The sequence below is a fragment of the Plectropomus leopardus genome, chromosome 13 (assembly GCF_026936395.1).
Source record: "Plectropomus leopardus strain MGB_pleo_1.0 chromosome 13, ASM2693639v1, whole genome shotgun sequence".
In the NCBI taxonomy this organism is placed as follows: domain Eukaryota; kingdom Metazoa; phylum Chordata; class Actinopteri; order Perciformes; family Serranidae; genus Plectropomus; species Plectropomus leopardus.
The window spans coordinates 10296670-10316696 of record NC_142188.1 but is presented as its reverse complement, the minus strand read 5'-3'; the positions used below and the strand labels follow the sequence as shown (position 1 = coordinate 10316696).

The following is a 20027-nucleotide window of genomic DNA, read 5'->3' as shown; positions in this document are numbered from 1 at the left end:
CTTCAGGGTACAATTCTCTGTCAACACACTGTAGATCAGGAATGCACTGTTTTTTTTTTGGTGGCAGTCTTTCAAATGTTGGATGTCGGAGTGTCCTCGAACGCACCACGAAAGGCTCGTTAGACTTGCTTCTGCTTGCAACTGCAGAACCACAAGATGTTAAAGACATAATATGCAGGATCTTAAACCCAAAAAAATAATGTATAGACCAGGCCCCAGGGAAGTGCAATGGCTTTAAAGCCATTTTTCATAGTGGCCAAAGAGTGTAACTACAACTTCCAAGTCCAAGACTGCCATAGACATTGTGAAATAGACCTATAGATGGAAATCTGTGGATACATTTTTTGAGCATCACAACCCCGCAAAATGACTATTTTTTAGATAATTAAAAAAAATGTAGCCGAATTTGATCCATTCAGTCTGATAACATTGAAAGGTCTAGAAGAGCTGCATGAATAATTAATTTTATCCCCATTCAAGTTACCGAAGTGCTAAACCGGATGAAACTAGCTCAGCCGGTTGAATTCTCTATTGCGCCCGCTCTGTCCGCCCCGACAATACAGAAGGACTACGCAGGTAGTTTAATGAGCGACAGTTGAACATTTTTGGCTTAATTCGCCACTGAATCCTGCTTCCAGCTTCTATCTAGTTCTCTTTATTCATCCATGTTATAAACTCTGAAATATCACTTATGATCTGCTGGAAGTGTGCAGCGGTGTATTTATGTGCAGATATTTTGCCCTCTGCCTATATTTTCTTTTTTTCATCTGAAATTGCTGTGTTCAGGATGGTTGATAAAAAAAAGTAGTGACCAGATGCCAGACTGGAAGCTTAGAAAATCACGGACACAGCATCAAAAAAATGTAAATATAGCGAGGCGAAAAGCCAAGTGGAGTGTATCTGCGGTTGTCTTTCACTTTCACTCTATCTGACAATACTGTCAGCAAACAGTAACCGACAGTTCCCGCATAGCATACCTTTAATATTGCCTTTGAGAATCGTTCATCAAGTAGATGTCATATCTCTGCATGTTGATGTTCACAGCAAACTGAAATGCCTCACATGTTGGAAATTAATTGAAACGCTTAATGTGTAAAAGTTATTATGTAGTGAACATAACTCCCTGAAATGGCACGAAGTGATTAACCGCTTTGGCATGATGGTTACTTTGACAGCTCATTATCTGGCTCGGAGATAAAAAGATGGAACAAAATGTGAAGGTTTTTTTCCTGACAGAGCAGTTGTGTAATTTAAAACTCTGATAAACCACAGAGCATGTTATTAATTACTTTACACTTCAGCTGACCAGGCCGGCCTGACCTCATTCATAACGGCTCAGATGATTATTCCGTTAATACACTTGTCACATGTGGAAGAGTCGCTGTTGGTGGTTCAAATCAAGCAAGATTATGATTCACATGATTAAAAAGATACCCTGGCTTTGTGGCTGGAAATGCATTGAGATTCATATTTTCACAAATCCCAGATGTGATACGACTCCTGAATGTCAGCATGTTGCGACCTGGAGAGAACACGTCTGACTCATCAGTGTAACTGTAGACTCTGTTTACAAAGTGTGTCTGTGCAGAAGCAGCTCGTAGGTTAAGTGTCGAGCATCTTTCACATGTCTGCAGGTAGAGGCTTGTTGCCGGGTTGTTGTCTCTGAAAAGAGGTTGTGTAATTTTAGGTGACGTCAAAAAAAAATCATTGTGACACCGCTGTTATATGACGGCTGCAAAGTGAGGATTAAAAGTGATCAGTGCGGTTGATGTTTCCAGGGTTTTTTTTCCAGTATGACTCAGATATTTCTTGGGAATTAACGCCTACAGTGTCACTGCTGGCAGCTGCTTTAGACATTTATTTTACAAGTTTGCAGATACTTTAGTGTTTTTAACAAAGCACAAATAGCAGAAGATGGCTTGTTGTGTTCTTTAACCCTTTGAAACCTGATCAAATTGGCTTGATTTCTTTCAGAAACATGGGACATGAGCAACGTAAGAAGAAATCACCCAAAAATGAGGAAGAAATTGGCAAAAAATAAATAAAATAAAATGAATAAATGAAAAGAAAGTAAAAATAGTAATAATTAGGAAAATGACTCAAGGAAAGTGCTCAATAATAATAATAATGATAATAATAATAAAGTTATTATATTAATTATATTGAATGAATTCTTTTAAATATGGTAATGATTAGTGTAGTTTTTCCTTAGCTTTTTTCTTTTTCCCCCAGTTTTTGGAACATGTCTTACCAAGTCGCTTATTGATTTTTTTCCTCATGCTTTTGAAAGAAATTGCACCAATTTGCTCTGGGTTCAGGGGTTTAAATACTTGTGAAAGGCGTCTGAAATCAGCACAAGAAAAATGATGTCGCTCCAGGTTTCAAAGGATTAAATTATTTGATTATTAAAATAAACTCAGAATACAATATATACAAACAAGAAAAAAAGATAAAAGTATGCAATGGCCTATTTTGTTGTGGGAATGATGATTATTTATAATCACTGTGGCTTAATGCTGTGTAGCTTTTCAAAAATGATAAAGTCCCCATGATTGGGCTCATTGGCCGATTCAATCCCATCAAGTGTAACTAGAGCGTGATCTATTAGAATACATATGTTTTATTGATGTATGGGCTTCGTGTTTATCCTGGCATTCATTTATTTATAGGTCGATGCTGTGATTTTTTTTCCTCCAGTAATGAATAGGATAAGCCTTGAAGCTTATCCACTGCTCCCTTTCATCTCTCCCTCCCTCCTTCCCTCTCTCTCTCTCTCCCCTCTCTCCAAAAGCCAAATTGAAATACTGTATTTTTAAAGCCCCGGCCCGACTGAGTTGTTGCTGCAGTCTGTCAGTATCAATGATGTGGAAGCGTTTGAAGGTTATCCCGTTTTTAGCAAATCCTCCACATTATGTAACTTTGACTCTGTTTTACATTTGGCACTCTTGGAACAACAGGGTGTGTATTTGGGACAGTCCCTCTGCGTGCACTTAACATTTCTTTGCAAAACGAGATTTATTTCCCTGGAACAATAGCCATTACTTGCGAACAACTTGGTGAACAAGCAAAAGTGACGTGTTGCCAGATATTTACAGCCTGTATTGTGTTTATTTCTGTCTTGACAGCATAAATGATTGCAGATAAAATAAGGAGATATTGTGCCTTGTTTAGAGTTGTGTGTGTGTGTGTGTGTGTTGAGCTAAATACTGGGTGATGTTATGAAGTTCTCCAGGGGTCAGAGGTCGTTGCATTCCTCAGTGTGTATGTCAATCAGTGGATCTGGGTTAAGCTTAAACCCAGCCATGTCTCGAATGTGATGTGTGTTAATAAGTGCTTAACAAGGCGACGCTACCATCATGAGGCGATCACATGATAGAGAGAAGGAGAGAGAAAAAAAGGGAATGATTTTCTCCCTATAATTACAGCTTATTTTGCCTATAAATTAAGTTTGTAAAAAAACATCTCTTGTAAAACATGTGACGCTGCGGCTGCATGCCATAATTTTCTATTTACCCTGCAAACAGAAAGCTCGAGTCGACAGCCTTTATGAGTTTGCGCAGTGGCAGAGTACACACATTCACACCCCTGTCGAAACACACACCCCGATGAATCCGATGAGAATGATTTCATAATCCGTCGCAATAATAAACTTCTTTGAACAGTTTAATTGGCTCTTCCTGGAACGGCGCGGCTTCGCTTCATTTGATCTGATGAAAGAGTAATGTTGCTTCTCCCCAGGGGGAGCATGCACAACGGCGCACAAATAATGAATTAAGAACACTACCCTTTTTTTTCTCTCTCTCTCTCCAAATGACTGCCATAATAAAGCAACAAAATTCATACCACTTCCCCCCCCTAAATTGCTTTCATGTTTACTTGCTTATGTATTTAATTATCAGAGCTCATTTTAAGTGAAAATAATCCTGATTCCTGGAAGGGTAATGGATTGAGGTCACATGGAAATTGATTGTCATCTGAAAGCACCATTGTCGTTTTGGAAATGCTCCAGAAAACATTCCTCATGTGTGATTGTGTGAAAAGTCACACTTACTGTACACGGCTCTGGAAATACTTTGAATAGCCTGTATGGCAAAGGGTGTAATTTCATCTGGTGTATGTAAAGCCGAAACTGAGCTAGTCTATGCAAAGGAGAGGAAAAAAGAATATGTAAAATTGAAACCGACAAAGTCATGATGGTTCAGGGGAATGTCCTTGTTCCTCGGCTGAGGAATATTAACAGTGACAGTCTGAATGGAGAGTCTGTGTACAGCAACGGTATGGACACAGAAACGAGCTCATTACTGTCAAATATATTATGTATGTGCACACACACACATTTATCTTGATAGTATTATGTTCATAATATTCCATTTATACATCCATCTGCTAATTGTAACCTCTAACATGCCCGATCCTGAAGGCACGGAAACCGGTGTAAAACCAAAAACCATAACCTCAACCAAAATTATCCTTAACTCTATCCCTGAAAAAAAATCTCTTTCCCTAGTTTGACTTGGCAAGAAATACACACGCACACACACACACACACACACACACACACACACACACACATACACATACACACACAACTGAAGAAACTAAGAGAACGATTTACACGATATAATAAGTGCGTGATAAAAATATGGCAGAGTATTTTTAATTTCCTGGTAAACACACACTTGCTGAGATGTGGGCTTGTCTCCATGGCAACGCCAGTCAGAGCGTGCCCGGCGTAGCGTTTTGACAGGTTCTCCTGATGATGATTGATAATTACTACCTGACTTGTTGTCCCCGTCTCCACAAACATATGGCGGGAGCTGCCCTCCGCCATATATCTGCCAAAACGTTCCCTTTTCTGATAATAGCTTTTTAATGTTGCGTTTGTTTGTGCATGCATAGCAATCATACCCCCCCCCCCATACACACACAGACACACACACACACTCCCCCCCAACCCCACCCCTTTGTAATTACATTTACTGCCGCTCACATAGTTGTTACAGAAAGAGAAATAGATAGGAGAAGCAGGAGAGTGGGAGAAAGTCAAAAAAAGAGGGCGGAGGAAGGAGGGGGGATAGAATTGATTTCGCTTTGAATTGATGTGTTCCTCCCAGTGCTGCTGGATTTAAATTTGACAAATTGTCAGGATTAACACAAAGAAGCAGTTTTTTTTCCTTCTACAGTATAGTCACATATTGGAATATAAACAGCAGATAATAGCACCGGTGTGGTGGGCTGTATTTTAAAATGGCAAGCGAGACTCTTTATTCCATATCCATGCGCGCAGTATTTTATTATGCAGTGTGTTCGCATGCATAAAGCTCATATTTAGATGCAATTGGAAGCAATCTTGTTATATTCACAGAGGCCATAGAGGGGGACATCAATCTATAAACATGATTTATCTACTGCACACTATCTTGCGAGGCATTAGCATACACTCTCTATTGTGGATCTTATTACCTGAATGTATGCTGAAACCTCAAAACTTCAGACCTGAGCAACATTTTAAACATCATCCAAAATCCAATTAAAGATTGAAGTGAATTAGTATTCCTCCAAAGGTTTTACTGCACTGCACCTGGAAATGCAACATAAATATATTACAGTCATGCAGATTAGATGAGTTTAATGTAAAGAGAGGATAATGACTCCTGTTTTTACGCCTCGTTTGCCATGGTTGGAGGCAGCATGTTTTTGGGTTGTTCCTCCATCCGTCCCAATCTCATGAACATGATATTTTAATACCTTGACAAAATTTCTTCAAATTTGGCACAAATATCCATTTGTAGATGAAAGGATTCAATTTTTGAGGTGAAAAGTCAAAGTCACAGTGACCTTGCATCCATCTCTATCTCTTAAATGCAATAACTGAAGAAGTCCTTGAGGGAATTTCCTCAAATTTGGCACAGAGACATTTGGTGGGATACTGAATTGGTGCCTCTAATCTTGGGTGTCTACCTTTGTAGAGCTCTTTTGCGCTGCCAAGTTGAACATGTGTGTGAATCATCCATATTTGCAGCAACATCCACATTTGAAGCTACTGTCATGGCAAAATATGAGTCTGTACATACTAGATGCAAACTGCAACTTGCATGGTCCATGAAAGCATATAAGTGCAAGGCGGCAATTCTAGCTCTTATTATGAAGTTGGAGCTGCTTCTCAGAATGAGCACATTAACATTTTATTTTTATTTCTTTTCATCAAAACAGTTCACTGGCCTCAATGACCTCCACTTCCAGGAACAGGAGAACTATCAGCAACACTCTCGCTCATTATGTCTTGGCTGCCGCGAGTTAAATCTAATGAACTTATTAGCCCCAAGTACCTGCTTTCACATGTCTGCAGTTCCACAGATGTACGGGACAACTAGTTCACCTACATCTCATTGGTTCATATACTGTGCGGCGCACCTGCAGCAGCAAAAGCGCGGCACTCCATGGAAACCGAAGTCATTTCTAATACTGTGTGATTGAGGTCTGCCACAGGCTACGGCAACAGACAGGCTCTGTGAAGGAGATAATGATGCATGCACACACAGCTGTCAGTCAGCCAGCTAAGGGGAATCGTCTTTGAGGGAAATAAAAACAGACTGTAGCCGATATAATGCAGTATTTGTATAGGAAATGATGGGTTTGGGAAATAGAGTGGAACGGGGTGTCAGAGCTGTTGCAACAAGGAGAGAAGATCTGGTGAGAATCTCCCCGAACCAGAAAATCTCACATGGATTCCTGTCGTTTAGTGTCAATACATTTAAACATGCTGAACACATGGGTGTTCATTAGAGAAAGTGGGTTTGATTCAAGGATCTTTTTTTCACTTGTGGTAATTAAACATGCAGATAATTTGGATTTCAGTCTCCTCCCCAAAACAATGGAGGTCAGCGTGATTTAGTTTGTGGTGCTCATAGCCTTTTTTTTCAATTTCTTAAATTTTTTTTTCAATTTGCTGGCCAATTTTTTTTTAATTTATTTATTTTTGCTCTTAAAGCACCACATGCTCAGTGCCACCTAGTTCCATTATATTTAAGAGAAGGCAGACCTCTCTTTGGCCTATATCTCCGACACTATATTTGCCCGATTACAGTTCTCAGCATTTTGGCATGTTTCATCTCATTGCTTTGGTTTTACTGCACACATCACAGACCTCATTTCAAGCTGCAGCTGTTTTCCTGTTCTTATTTACCTGCTCAGCACCAAACAGCAGTTACACAAAGTTTGCAGCAACATGGTGAACATAATGAAGTATTTAGCAGCTAAATATACCGCATAATTTAGTGAGAATAAGAGTAATTATTTGACTTAACACAAATAGGACTCCAGATGAAAGCTAATGTTGGTCCATGTCTGTTGTATGTAGAAATGGTCAATTGTTGAAATTTTATTAAGTACTTGTAATTTAGATGTTGTGATTTCAGCTAGTTCCTAAAAATACACCAATTAGTGCAATTTAAATGTAATTTTCAAGTCTGTGAGCATCACAAGCAAAATTAAATTCACCCTTGTTGTATTTTGGGAGAGACATTTTGGTTATATCTCAAAACCTGAGTGAATTAGGTTATGTGACATGAAAAACAAACAAAAATACTAGTATGCGCTAAGTGAGAAAATGCCTTTTTTGCTTTCTGGACAGCTTGCTCTTTAAAAGAGAGGTTGACTCAGTAAATGGAGGTGCTGTGTGGAAAGACCTGTTTACAAGAAGCTGTTGAGGGCCTGCGGATGAGTCGGCTGCACCTCGGGGGACTGTTGTTAGAGCTCTTTTAGTAACAAGCCGGACTAATCCCTGCCTTTCACTCAGGCGCATGCTCTAATAGCCTTGTATTACAGTGATTTTGTGTGTGTGTCAGTAGTCAGTACAAGAGTGCCTGATACAGGTGGTTTCTGCAAACACACAACTGTTCACTGACTCTGAACTCCAGTGAAAAATTTAAATTGTCGCCTTCGCTGCTCGGTGTGTTTACTGCTTTTTCCTGTCTCTCTCTGAGATTCTGTTACTGCTCTCACTTCTTTCTCTCGCTCAGTTATATTCGAAGGTGGGGTTATGTTTGTGTAATAACAGTAACTAGTATCCATTGTCATGCCTAAGATGGAGCCAAATGCATTCCTCATTAAATTCAGAATCGCTCTCAGCCACCGCAGTGCAAAAAAAATATCGTCTTATGTTGCAGTTGCGTTCACAGGGCGAAAACAGGCAAGAAAATAACACCAGTGATGAAAATATTTCATTGTTTATTGATGTTAAACCCCTTAAGGTCGACCTAATATGTAATGTACTCTTACGCTGTGCTGTGAAATGTTTTACAGTTTATTAATGATGATCTTTCTCTGTATAATTATGAGAAATTAATTAACACTTGTATCATCTATCAACCTACGGAGGTTCTGATGATTAATAAAAACAGTGTACTCTGTCCACCCACACGCTCTGTCTCACTCTGTGGGCGCATTGTGTAATTTTTGATGATTGCAGTGATAGAGATGCTTGAAGTATTACTGTTCATTAAAAAAAAAAGAAATTTGTGCTGTCAGTGTGTCTCAAATGACTGTGCGCAGAAACGTGCCTCGAGCGCAGGAACAGAGGAATAACTCTGCTGTCAGATGTGACAAAGTGAGAATTATGAGCACGTCAGAAATGCCTGATACTAGTGCGTGAAATGCAATGGCAGCTACAGTCAGCAACAAAGTGACAGAGAGGAGGGAGCGCTTCATGCTCACTACTACTCTGTTGCTCAACCAGACATAATGGTTTTTTAAGGTATTTTAAATCCTGCATTTATTAATATCCATTTTTACTTGCTTTTATTCTTTTTCTTCCCTGCTTTTGCCTCCTTTCTAGACCCATTACTGCCACCTGTAGATCACTGGGATAGTGTGAAACCATCGGCAGGGAACACAAAGCTGTCAAAATTGCCACACGTATGATAAAAATACCATTATTTCCCTTAAATGAATGAATCATCTTCTTTCACCTTTATTTTAGTAGCTGGGAAGTAAGAGGATACAAAAATATATAATTTTGAATACCCACTGGAAATTACTTTTAATATTATTACTTTTGATTTGGTTTGAAAGGCAGAACTCCCTCATTTAAATTCTAGTTAGTAAAAGTAATTATACTGTATATACAGTAGGATGTGTGCTGTGTGCAGCATGTTTGTGCTCAGGTATTAAATATTTCATTTTGCATCTTGTTTTCTTGATATTTTGTGCAAGAAAACCTTTTGATCAGAGAATTCGTATCATGTCTACCAAGAAAACATCAGAGAAGATGTTTACTTAGAAATGAGCTTGAGGAAGAAACATAAGCTCTCAGACATGTATCTCAATCGAACAGAAACACAGAAACTTCATTTCTCGCTGCCTCCTGAAACTGTGGTCAGAAACACGCTGTCCTTGAGCAGAAACTGTTGAAATCCCTCCAACCTCTGAGGTGTTTGATGTATAGTGAAGACGCGCCGTCGCCTGTCACTGCTGGCTGAGGAATCAGTCATCGCTGCCTTTTTTTGTATTCTCTCTGGTACTGTTGCCTTGCTGCTTTGGAGCCTCCCTTGTCACATCCCTGCACCTCCAGTGGAGTTAAAATGTTCCACCAAAGTGTAATATCACTTCACTGATCGCGCATTTAATGCTCCGCTGCTCCACAGATGAAAGTCTGTGTCTCAAGAGTTGTATCAGAGGCTGTTTTGTATCATGATTTGTCAGGTTTTATTCATTATTTGCTTGGTTTTATTTGCTTTGGTTTATCTTTTTGCATTCAAAAGATGCTATTATTGTTTCTCGTGAGTCATATTTTGAATCTCATGAATCATTTTCTGTCTAAGTCTTGTTTGAGTCAGAAAAAGATCCTTTTTTGTAGCGAAATTATTGCTTCATTATAGGGATCTTTTTTAAATATGTGCATCTGCTTAGTGCTCACAGAGTTTAAACACTGTCAGTCATGATGCCTTATGCTTTATGACTAGCTGTAAATTTCCAAAGCACCAATGTAACTCTGTATGCCCACCCTGAATGACCTTCTTTGTCTGTGTGTGGGTGTATTCACAGGTAAGGTTTCACTTACAAATCCATCCCAGGGGAGGATTTCTTCTCACCTGTGCAGATAAATAACCATCATGAAGCTGTGGTCATTGTGGTCTGCACTTGTCGTATGTTTAACAGACAAATGTCCGCTGTGTTTGGCTAGAAATCCTTTAAGTCCTCTGCCCCTTTACCATGTACGCAACTCATTAAGAAGTGACTTCAAATTGACTGAGTAGATGTCTCTTGGAGAATTCACATCGATTATAACAGAGCTGGAACGTAACTCTCCTTGTCAGTGTCTCTTTGCTCTTTAACTGACTTAAATGGATGTTTGCCCTAAAGATCTGGTTTGTGTTTCAACATTTATTAACAGGATGTTTTGTAATGTTTTATTCACAAGCTGTCCTATTGTACAGTAGCCCTGAAGGTAAAAACAAAATGATATTCCACCAAATACAACATTTCATAAAACACAGTAACAGTACAGAATTCACAAAACACAACACAGAAAACACAACACTTCACAAAATACAACATTTCAGAGAACACAACACTTCACAAAATACAACATTTCAGCACTTAAAATACATTTTAGTAAACGACAATTCAGAAAACACAAGGACACTTCAAAAACACGACAACATTTCACAAAACACAATAACATTTCAGAAAACACAACATTTCGGAAATTAATAAAACTAACGTTTCAGAAAACACGATATTTCATGAAACAACATTCCACAAAACACAACATAGAGTACAACTCTCACAATGATTCATAATTCAAACTGAGATTCATAAGTTGCTGTGCTTTTTGAAATATTATTGTGAATTGACCCTCAGGGCCACTGCACTGTGGCCTCATCACTCCTGCATCATCGATTTCTTAATGAGACATTAATTGTTTATGTATTAGGTGAATTTTTTTTTTAATGCGAGGCATTGTTTTGTGTTCTGCTCTTCCCTGGGGGACATACTGTACTGTACAGACAAGGCCGTGTACTGCTACATGAATGTTACTTTTGGCAGCTAGCTCTGCTGATAATTGCTGAGTGGGTGTCAGGCCTTTAGTGAATTTGCAACCAAGTGAGATGGCAAAATATGTCAAAACATGTTTTTCACCTTCCACTGCTTGTTCTAGTCATGCCTCACTCATCCTCCTCCTCCTCGTTCACCTCTTTGTTTGAACTTGGACCTCATTATGGCAAGAGGAAGTTCAAGTTAAACTGCAGATTTAAGAGTTTGACTAAAGGCATGTGTGGGTGTTGTAATGAAAGCGCAAATTGGTTGATTCTTCTTCTGTCAGTCAGTCACAGTTTGTCTGCATGTAACCATTTCACATTTAATTTGCACATAATTGGCTAAATGTTATTTATATAGCTCAGTTGGTTTTGTAACCTGAAGTGGAGTTGTGTTGTCTCTCATTAGTAACTTTTGAACTGTAGTATTTCCTAACAACTTTATAAGTGATTTATTTCAGCATGACCTTTATGAATTCCCATAAAATGAATAATCAGCATTCATAGTAGCCTCATTGCCATTTCCATAATATGATTACTGAATAGATTGCAAAGAAGATTACAAAATAACGGTCTCTGCACTCCTGGTTTCCACAGTTTAACAAAACTAAAGGTCTGCAGCCGCGCTAGCAGCTCTGTGAGGCTACATTTACATAGTGGTGCTTTGAGATAAATACTTATATCAGCATGCATCACAATAACAATGACAACATAGTAATGTAAAGCAAGTATAATGTTTATCATGTTAATTTCTTAGTTTAGCATGATAGCATGCTAAACTAACAAATTAAAATGACCAGCCAGTCTGCTCTCATTCTCAGGAGGTTGAATACCAATGCTTTGTCATGTCCGTCTGTGTGTGATATCAACACCAAAAGCACCCTTTAGTGTCTTAATGAGACATCTGGGCTTTCAGTTAATTCCAATATAAACCTATCTGTCACAGTACTAGCCACTGAGAGCAACTGATGTAGTATAGTGAGTGAGAAAGTCTGCATGGGGGGAGGGCGGTGTGAATGGGTCAAACAAAAACTGGACTTTTATTCATGAGAGAAGTGTTTGTGTCATTTGGGAAACCTTGAGTCACTGTTGCTTTAATGTAAATTTGTTCAATTTACGCATGATCATTGCACACTGATGTCACTCACTTTATGTACTGATTTTAATTCAGAAAATGATCCTTTTTTATTCTTAACCTAACCACAGCCATTTCCAATATTTACAGCATGTTTCAGCTTTGTGTCTCATAAAAACTCTGCCCCTTGCTTTGCTATGAGATGCCGAGCGTCAGTATTTGACGACCTGGGGATAAGAACAGGTTAAAATGACAGGAGTTTGTAGACCTGCAAAACTAGCTTTTGATGATATTTGGTCATAAACCAAATTATCAGATAAATTATTGTTGTGGCTTAATAATAGCAGATGAAAAATTAGGGGATCACCAAATACAATACACCAAACTTCACTCATTTCATTCAAAACTAGCACTTGGAGATTGCAGGCCTCTGCCAAGTCCAAATGCTATATCTCATAATGTTAGTTTTTCCATAATCCTGCTGACAAAACAGACAATCCTGCTGACAAACAGACAAGCCGAACCAAAAACATAACCTCGTTGATACAGGTAACTGAAATATGAACCTCACGGTGTTGCTAGTGGGAAAATTGTGGTATTACCAAGAATACATCATCAGGGGAGCATGAATATCTGTACAAAATGTGCCGGTCTATCAAACAGTTGTTGAGATATTTCAGTTGGACCAAAGTGGTGGACTGACCAACTGACCAAAATTACCATCCCTTGACTCATGACTGGATTTGCTAAAAATACATAACCACTGCACACATCTGTCTAATAATAATAAACTTTATTTGTAGAGCACTTTTCAAGCAAAAGTTCCAAAAAACAAAAGGCAGTAATTAAGAAACATCTGCATATTCATACATCCTCATATACAGATAAAGACATACGTGTATGTACTGTATGCATACTTACATATATACATATCTGCCAATGCATACACACACACACACACAAAATAACTCAATAAGAAGAAATAATAATAATAAGTTGGTAAAATAGAAAAGTAAATAAGGAAAACCCTTACTTTAGAACATTTTAGTCATAAGTGTTTTTCCAAACTTATTCATTAAAATAAATCAAAGTATTTTTAATGGCAGATTGCCAAAGAAAATAAAAAGAAATGTGCATCATTAGAGCGATAATTTGTCCGTGTGAGTAAAAGAGGATTTCTTTCAAACCACCCAGACAATCATTAAGAGAACACATGTAGATATTGAGCTTTTCTTCCCAGTCAATTTTGTGAGCGTTATCAACCGAGGCATCCATCAGCTGAATTCTCCAGTCGGCTTGATATGTCTCTCCATTCCCAGCAGCCTCTCAATCAATCAGTCCATTTTGTTGTGGTTCCCTGTGGCTCTCCTCTGTTGATGCATAGAACCCGTCAGAACCCTTCCCGAGCTGTCTCTAATGAGTTTTTCATTATCACTGACATCAACTGAATGCCAATGAAACAGAGGTATTAGGGCTGTATTTAATTGAATCTGAGGGGGGAGAAATTATTAGACAAAGCCGCGTTGTAAAGCTGTTAAGAGCTGAGAGCGTTCGGCTGCATCCGGAGATCAAGTTGTCAGGCTGTGCGCCTCGCTGCTGAAGCCTCCGTGACTCCCACAGCTCAGGGGTTGTGCTCTGTGACAAGACATGATGGATTCACACCCCTGGGAATACCCCTTACCTGTATATATCTGTGTGTGTGTGTGTGTGTGTGTGTGCGCGCGCACGCGCGTGCGAGCGAGCATGACCTTACCCCCCTCGAGCAAGTCGTGATCCAGAATGCTGCTCACTGTTCAGCTTTCTAAGTATTTGTCGTGTGTGTGTGTGTGTTTGCATGTGTGTGTGCCTTTTGGGGTTTGTGAAGGACCAGGAAAGAGTCCTCTGGTCACTTCAAGGCTCCACTCCGAGTCATATCAACGACCCAGATAAGCAGACTGAGAAATAAGTAACTCGCTGGGAAGCAAAGAGGAACTTGGCAGCTTGTTCTGTAGCCATTTTTGGTGTGTGACTATAGTGCCCATGTTTGGCTCGTTCAGGGAAACATCATGTACACTTAAATGATTCTTTTCTAGAGCATTGACAAAAACACTTAATGCCCACTGCAGGGTGGTAAAAATATCACATCTCCCAAGGCGCTGTAAAATCATTACCTTGTGATGGTGCCTTTGTTTTTTACAGACTATAAATGTCTGCGTTTCCATAGTAGAAAATCAATCTGCAGAGAGTCCGTGTTTGATTTTCTCTGTGTTATTCTAAAGCTGATGACTCCTCCCTTATGCAACTCAGCCACGAGGAGAGCAGATCAGCAGTTCTGCACAACTTCTGCAGCATGGAAAAGGTCGCCTGCACTCGACCTTGTGTGCCTGTTTCTGTATGTTTACAAAAATACATGAACACACCATTTGACCCCGCTTTACAGTGCTCGGGTTGTTTGACTGCGTTGGTCCTTTTTGTCAATAAGTCGATGCATTTAAATCTGCTCCCCGTTGTGTCACTGTGCAATATGCAGCAGTGTTTTTGCTGTAATTGCAGCATTTTCTTACGCAGCAGTATTTGACCTGATGAAAAATGTAAACAGACAGGCAGGTTATGTAACTCAGTGTAGGGTGTCCGGGAGGGGGGAGGGGGTTAGTGATTGGACTAAAAACAGAGCCACACTGAAAGTGTGACCTCACTCAGACCTGTGCGACGTGTGTTTAAACTGACGTTGCATGTTGAAAAATAAATCTCCCACATGTCAATCCTGCAGGCATTAGTCATCTGTCACATGATGTTTGTTTTGTTTGATGGCATATTTTTTAATGTATATGTCTGGCATCAGGTACTTAGTTAAAAAGCACATTGATTGTAATTTGGTGTCTATTTCTGTTTAATTACTTATAGATTTCTTTAGAGAATCCGAAGCATTGCAAATTAGCTAAAACTACAAATGCTATGATATGCAGCATTAGTCTTTTCAGAGGATATTTAGCGCTTATGTATCAGTCCCTTCAGAAATAAACACAAGTAAATAAATAAATAACAGGGTTTATGTAATTCCTCAGCATTAATGAGTGGTTGGCAGAATAAAAGAGTCCGAGTGAGCAGCAGAATGAGAAAACACTGATGGTAGAAACACACCCAGCGCTTTCTAAGTCAAGATTACAGTGCTGAAAACTTGTTTTTTTAGTGCCAAAGGGATGACAAATGCACAACAAATGCCCTTGGAATTTTCCCTACTCTGTTTCTCCGCAGCGTAGCGGTTGTGAAAATAACAACATGAAGTGATAGGCTGCTGAGTCGTGATCATTTTACCCTTTTTAATGACTGCCTCTTGGTTTTATTCAGCTCCAGTGTTATTGTAACATTCTCATGATGGGAATTTGATCCGACAAAAATAATCACAGAGTCCTTTTGGCAGAGAACAACCTTGGATGTGATTTAATTGTCATTGCAGATGGAAAGAAAGAATGTTGACGCTGTGAAATACGTGACTGAACTTGGATTATTTGAAGTTTCTCGCTCTCTCCCTCTCTCTCTCCTTTGAGCTTATCTCTGTTTGTGTTGCTGCGTGGAGGCAAGGCACTCTGCCAGGAAGTTACATTACAGTCGCGGGTTGACATAAACGTGGGTGTACAAAGGACTTGGAGGGCTTAAATACTTTATTGTGTGTGTAATGTGAACTGAGCAATTATATCTGCCAGCCTTTCAAACAAAGAGCTCCTATCAGGCAGGTTCATGTGTTTTTAATTAACAGCGTTCAGCTTTAAGACATGAGGAGGCTAACCAGAGAAATGAAGCCATGATGATCGGTGCTCTAGTATATAATGTAATTCTTTAAGATGATGAGATGACATCTGTGGTACATTATATATGTTGTTGTGGTGAGTGTTTGTTGCACTTATATTAGCAGAAACGGTTCACCCTGTCTGTGGGTTTGTGGGTTAAACAGCATCTGTCATTTACAGTATTACACAAATTGCTCAGCTGTTACGACACCCTCATATCAAATCTTAAAAATACATCTGTCTGAATTTAAATGTAGTTTCTCTTTTAGGCTGAGGGGGAACTTGAGGATTGTGTTTACTAGCACATTGGAGCAATTTGGCAGTCGGCTACTCCATTCAGCACAATGTTGCTCTAATCCAGTTCAAAAATAATTAGCTACAGGCTAGCAGGCCTGTGAAATTCCTTTCTGTGACTGTAAATGTTCCTGTCATAGCCGCCGTCCTCTTCGGCTGGTTCCCAGAGAGGAAATGCACGCATTAACATTTTCATATCTCTGTTATTCTTCCTCTTGATAATAGTTTGTCAAAGTAGTTTGAAGATAAAAACATAAGATTTACCAAATGTTGGCAGCAAAGAGGCGATTTAATTATACACTTTTTCACCTAAATGGTTATCCTCATTTCCTCTCTCTCAGCTCCGAACCTGAAAGGGCGACCTCGGAAGAAAAAGCTGTCCATCTCTCAAAAGAGGGAATCCCAGGGTCAGGCTCAGGGTCAAGGGTCGTCAGGGTCAACCCAAGGGTCAACAGCAGTGGCAGCACAGGACCCCTGCAGCCCGGACAGCAAAATGACTACCAAGGTAAGATAACATAACATTAGAGATCAGTGTACTTTTTGGTCTTTGAATTCTTCTTACAGAAACAGAAGTGAAAAACAAAAAACAAATAGTTGATAGTTGATTTTCTCTTTCAAAACCAAAGATGAAAAATGAGATAAAAATCTTATGATGCACCTTGCAGAAAGAGCTCTGACTTCCCCATACTCATGCAACAAAGACGCAGAGATTTCTGTCGAAGATAGACCATGTTTTGACAAGTCTATAAATTACGTCAGAATGTGATTCCAAAGCCATTACAGTGTTAGTCCAGTCTTCACTCTTCGCCTCTCTCGCTAATTACACTAATTTGATTTTGGCGCCCATGCACTGAACCATGTTTTTACCCCAGGATAGTTTCTGAATGAATGAATGGAAAAGTGGTCCTCCTAATTGTCTTTGTTTTCTTGGTATTTTATTAAAAAAAGAAAAAAATTAAGTGGCATATCTATTCTGTATATTTCATTTCTGACCCCAAAAACTTAAAATGGCTTGTTTTTCATTTTTGGATTTGGAAATAAAATCAAATAATTTATTTTATTTATTTATTTTTTTTATTTCTGCTTTTGAAAGTAAAATTCAAAGACCAAAATGTATGCTGATGATTAGACAAGATAGAACTTTATTGATCCCAAAGGGGGAAATTCACATGTTCACATCATACAGCACAATAAGTAAGAAAATAGATAAAGAACTAAATAAAATAATAAGAAAATGAAGAAATGAGACTATAGTCAAGTATGACAGCTTTTCCCGAAGCTCTTGTTTTAGTCTCCCTGCTCAAACATGTTCAAATGATTCAAATGATCAACTCGTTATGAACTCCTGATAACAAGCTGATCATTTATCTAGCTGTGTTGCAGCAGGGAGAGATCTGAAACATGCAAGACAAGCAGTACTTAAGGAGGGTTTTGGAAACAATATGAAAATAATATGAAATAAAATATTAAAGAAAACTTTATACAGTAAATGCATTACAAAACTTTAGACAAATACAAATAGATTATGCAAGTGTAAGCGCAAAAGTAAGTCCAATATGAATAAAGACAAATAAAGTAAATTTGATGAGAGTATAATAATATTCATAATAATAATACATTTTGTAATGCAATTTTACATTTTGAAGAAATCTCAAATAGCAAAAACAGCAAACAACAAAACTGTAACCTTAAAGTGCATTAACTCTGTAGTCATGACATGACACCTAAACTTGTCAACCAAACTTGCTTTCCAGCTCGTCCTCAAATGTTCAGTTACAGAAAAAAGCCACAACATGTCAGTTTCAGTGAGAGACTCTGCAGCAGTGTCGTGTTACATTCTGTACGGTTCATGCAGTAAAACACGTGACTATGAAGGCCACGCGCTACGTCAAGCGTTGACCTAATATGACACAGGTGTAGTGCTTATCTAGGGGAAGTACAGAAAACATTACTGATAAAAGATTTTATCTAATTTTAGGGAAACTGGTTTCATTTCATTAGAATTACTAAACAATGTAGGGCTAAAACAAACAATTCTTTTCTGCATACTCTGCCAATTATATCCTAAATTAATTGTTAGGTCTATAAAATACCAGAATACGGTTAAAAATGTTAGTCATAGTCAGTGTTGGGAGTAATGAGTGAGATGTCATTAAATTACTAAATAAATGTAAATGTAATCAGTTACAGTTAGTGAGAAAAACATTTAAAATTACAAAAGGGTTACCTAATTTCTTTTTGGTTAAAAGTTTATATGTATAATATAACATTTATTGTGTTGCTTTGCATCTTATCGTCATATAGTAATGCCGTCTTTTGGCATAACCTATTTTTTGGATATTTTTCAGCTTTATTTTTGTTTTTGTTTTTTCAAAGATTAAAATATTTCTGCACTCCTGGACTCCTGTCAAAACACCACATAACTGCTTTATCATATTGCCTGTATGTATGTATGTCTATTTCGTCTGTCCCATTCACCTTCTATGTACCATAGATCTACCACTTCTTTTGTCACATTGTTTCACCAATTAAAAACGTTTTTTTTAAAGAACTTGCATGTATGGATTGCAGTGAAACCATATACCATGGTATGAAAACTGATGGTTATCATACAATGTACTTTGGGAAAACCCCCCCAAAAAAGAAACTGCAACTGGACAGAGAATCTCACCTGCGCATCGCCTTTCCTCTACAGACTTTATACACATACTTCAACTAAAAACATGATTTCAAGTTTGAAATATAATAAAACATTTGTACAACCAATTAAACTAACCAAAAACTAATATTTGCATTACTTCTCTGCTGATTGACAACATAGTTATTGAGCAGCACTTTTTGTTTGCATGTGTCTGTCATCCTCCAACAAACAGATTCTAGTCATTTAAACTAGTACAACATGATCCCACAGTGAAACAAGATTATTTTGCTTCTTTGCACGGCATTTTCCCAAAATAAAAAGAAAGTAGAAGAATCACTCAACTACCAACAAAATCATGTTTCTTGATGAAACAAATTGAAACATAATTTGTGTTATAAATAAAGTGAAATCATCACATCCTGTTGGCAGATTGTTGTCATGCATTTTAATAAAGGATGTAATGATTTTCTGCAACATTTTGAAAGATTTTGTATCATTGATTCTGTCTCTTTCGGTGCTCCTTTTTATCTGGCGTGTGTTGTAATATTCACAGTGAAGGAAATATCTATTAAAGCCTCTCCACTGCTGTCTGACCTTGAACAGACAAAATAATATTAGTGATTCTCTCTCTCAAAGACTCAAACTAATCTGTGCCTAATCTGTGATGACAACAAGAGCTGCTCCATTGATAATCAATAAGAGGCCGCGTCTGTGGCCAGAAAAAAATATTTGTTTGTGCTTGAACCCGCACACATCTCATCCAAACTGTCTGACATCGTTTGAATAACTCTCCGTTAAAGGCTTTAATTTTCATCTAAAGTTACACTCTCTCTCTCTCTGCAGGTCAAACCCAACTGTAAAACGGTACCCAACGGAAAAATAACCTCGGCAGCCAAACACAAGGCCAACGGCCTCAGCAAGAAAACCTCCGCTGAGGAGAAGGAGCGAGGGAAGGAGAGGGAAAAGGAAAAGGAGAAGGAGGAGAGGAGTGAGAAGGAGGAGAAGAAAGAGGAGGAAACATCAGAGGAGAGCCGAGCAGAGGAGCAAGCTTTCTTAGTCGAGCTCTACAAGTACATGAAAGAAAGAGACACACCCATAGAGAGGATCCCCTTCCTCGGCTTCAAACAGAGTGAGTAAAACAACTTATTCTCTTATTCCCTCACTGGCAATGTTTAAACAACAGGGCACTCTAGTTAAGACCCAATAGTAAA

General features: G+C 38.5%; 1 protein-coding gene across 1 annotated transcript in view; it reads left to right on the top strand.

Annotated features, from left to right (window-relative positions):
• Positions 1 to 20027, top strand: part of arid5b (AT-rich interaction domain 5B) — a 103121-nt gene that overhangs the window by 56176 nt on the left and 26918 nt on the right. The window contains exons 5-6 of the mRNA XM_042501829.2: positions 16517 to 16680; positions 19660 to 19945. Of these exons, the coding sequence (XP_042357763.2) occupies positions 16517 to 16680; positions 19660 to 19945 (450 nt within the window). The remainder of the gene's footprint in view (positions 1 to 16516; positions 16681 to 19659; positions 19946 to 20027) is intronic.